The sequence below is a fragment of the Myotis brandtii genome, unplaced genomic scaffold (assembly GCF_000412655.1).
Source record: "Myotis brandtii unplaced genomic scaffold, ASM41265v1 scaffold1236, whole genome shotgun sequence".
Classification (NCBI taxonomy): domain Eukaryota; kingdom Metazoa; phylum Chordata; class Mammalia; order Chiroptera; family Vespertilionidae; genus Myotis; species Myotis brandtii.
The window spans coordinates 796,935-798,726 of record NW_005354316.1 but is presented as its reverse complement, the minus strand read 5'-3'; the positions used below and the strand labels follow the sequence as shown (position 1 = coordinate 798,726).

Below are 1,792 nucleotides of genomic sequence, written 5' to 3'. Positions count from 1 at the left end.
CGCCTGAGGACCAGGTTCCACGCAGGTGCTGAGCCCTGCGGTGGCCCCACCAGCACCGTGGGGCTCAGTGGTCAGTGCCAGAGGGGCAGGCCTGAGCTAAAGGGATGAGGTTACACACAGGCTGTGACTTCCAAACTGGACAGCAGCTCCGAGGCCTGCGGGACCCGTCCCTGGGCAGCGCGGCCCTCGCTCCCGCCTCTGCTCCTGGGGTGACAGCCGGGCGGGAAGATGGCTGCAGGGCCTGGTGTCCCCGAGGTCTGTGCACTTTCTCAGTCGAGGCTTTCTCACCACAAGATCAGGAGAAACTGAGGCAGGCCGACCTGCCTCCCAGTGTCTGGGAGGTGAGAGCTGCGATTGGGTTAGGGATCGACTTTACTGAGACACATATATATACACGCGTGTTACACACACAACACACCCGTGGGTAAGACCGGACCCTCGTGATCCAAGAATAAAAAAGCACCGTGAGACGCCCCTCCCCCCGGCCGCCGAGGCCCGGCCTTTGCTGCCCTGGCCTTCCTGGGGGCTTCCGGGCGGCGGGGGTTCACTTCCAAGGGCACAGGTCACCCCAACTCTGTTCATAACTTGGCCAGCAAGTTTTTTCCCCTTTTCAATGCCCTCCCACCCCCCACTCCACTGAGAAGTCCTCGAGGGGTCCTGGGCCCGAGACAGCCGGGCACCGCAGAGGGGGAGCCGGTGCCCCCTCACACAGCGACTTTCTCGATCACGCCCTCGGCGACCTGGACTTCGTCCCCCTGCACGGTGACCGACGCTGCCTGACCACACATGTGCTGGTGGTCCTTCCAGTCCTGCAGGGAGAGGCACCGTTACAGGAGCTGCCCCCGGGCAGCGGCCAGGAGCCTCCGCCGAGGCCGCTGTGTGCCCAGCCTCGCCCACCTGCATCTGAGGGACGAGCGCCCAGGCCAGCAACCAGGAGGAGCCTTCAGACACCGAGACCCTGGAAGGCGTCCAGGGATCTAACGGAACAATGTCTGTGCAGCCCGGCCGGCGCGGCTCAGTGGCTGAGGCCGGTTGATTCTCGGTCGGGGCATGTGCCCGGGCTGCGGGCTGGATCCCCAGCGTGGGGCGTGCAGGAGGCAGCCGATTGATGATTCTCTCTCATTACTGATGTCTCTCTCCCCCTCTCCCTTCCTCTCTGAAATCAATAAAAATACATTAAAAAAATAAAATAATGCCCTTCAAAGGAATACTTGTATCTGTGGTGCTGCCACAGCGAGGTTTATAATCCCAACGATGAAAACCGCAGCTGGAGCCAGGGGGCGGCGGAGGCTGGGGTTCCCGGGAGGACGGGGAGGGCTCTGAGCGAGGCCCCAGCACCCTCACCCCCAGGTGGGCATGGAGCCTGGACCAGGGCTTGCAGGAGGCTGGACGCCAGGGAAGCCGATGGCCACTCTGTCCCTCCAGGCCGACGTGGCCTGGCACAGGGCGAGGTGAGGGTGTGGTACCCAGTCACGTGATGGGAAGGCACTGGACACGCACTCCTGGAGGAACAGGAGCCGGTGCCTGCCACCCGGACGGGGTTCCCGATGGAGATCATGGAGCCTGGACCAGGGCTTGCAGGAGGCTGGACGCCAGGGAAGCCGATGGCCACTCTGTCCCTCCAGGCCGACGTGGCCTGGCACAGGGCGAGGTGAGGGTGTGGTACCCAGTCACGTGATGGGAAGGCACTGGACACGCACTCCTGGAGGAACAGGAGCCGGTGCCTGCCACCCGGACGGGGTTCCCGATGGAGATGCGCGGGCTCTCTGCGCTGTCCTGCCCACTTCCTACG

At 64.0% G+C, this 1,792-nt stretch overlaps 1 protein-coding gene across 1 annotated transcript in view; it reads right to left on the bottom strand.

Annotated features, from left to right (window-relative positions):
* Positions 1-354: 354 nt before the first annotated feature.
* Positions 355-1,792, bottom strand: part of DEAF1 (DEAF1 transcription factor) — a 17,248-nt gene continuing 15,810 nt past the window's right edge. The window contains exon 10 of the mRNA XM_005859256.2: positions 355-809. Coding sequence (XP_005859318.1) covers positions 705-809 — 105 coding nt within the window. The 3' untranslated portion in view covers positions 355-704. The remainder of the gene's footprint in view (positions 810-1,792) is intronic.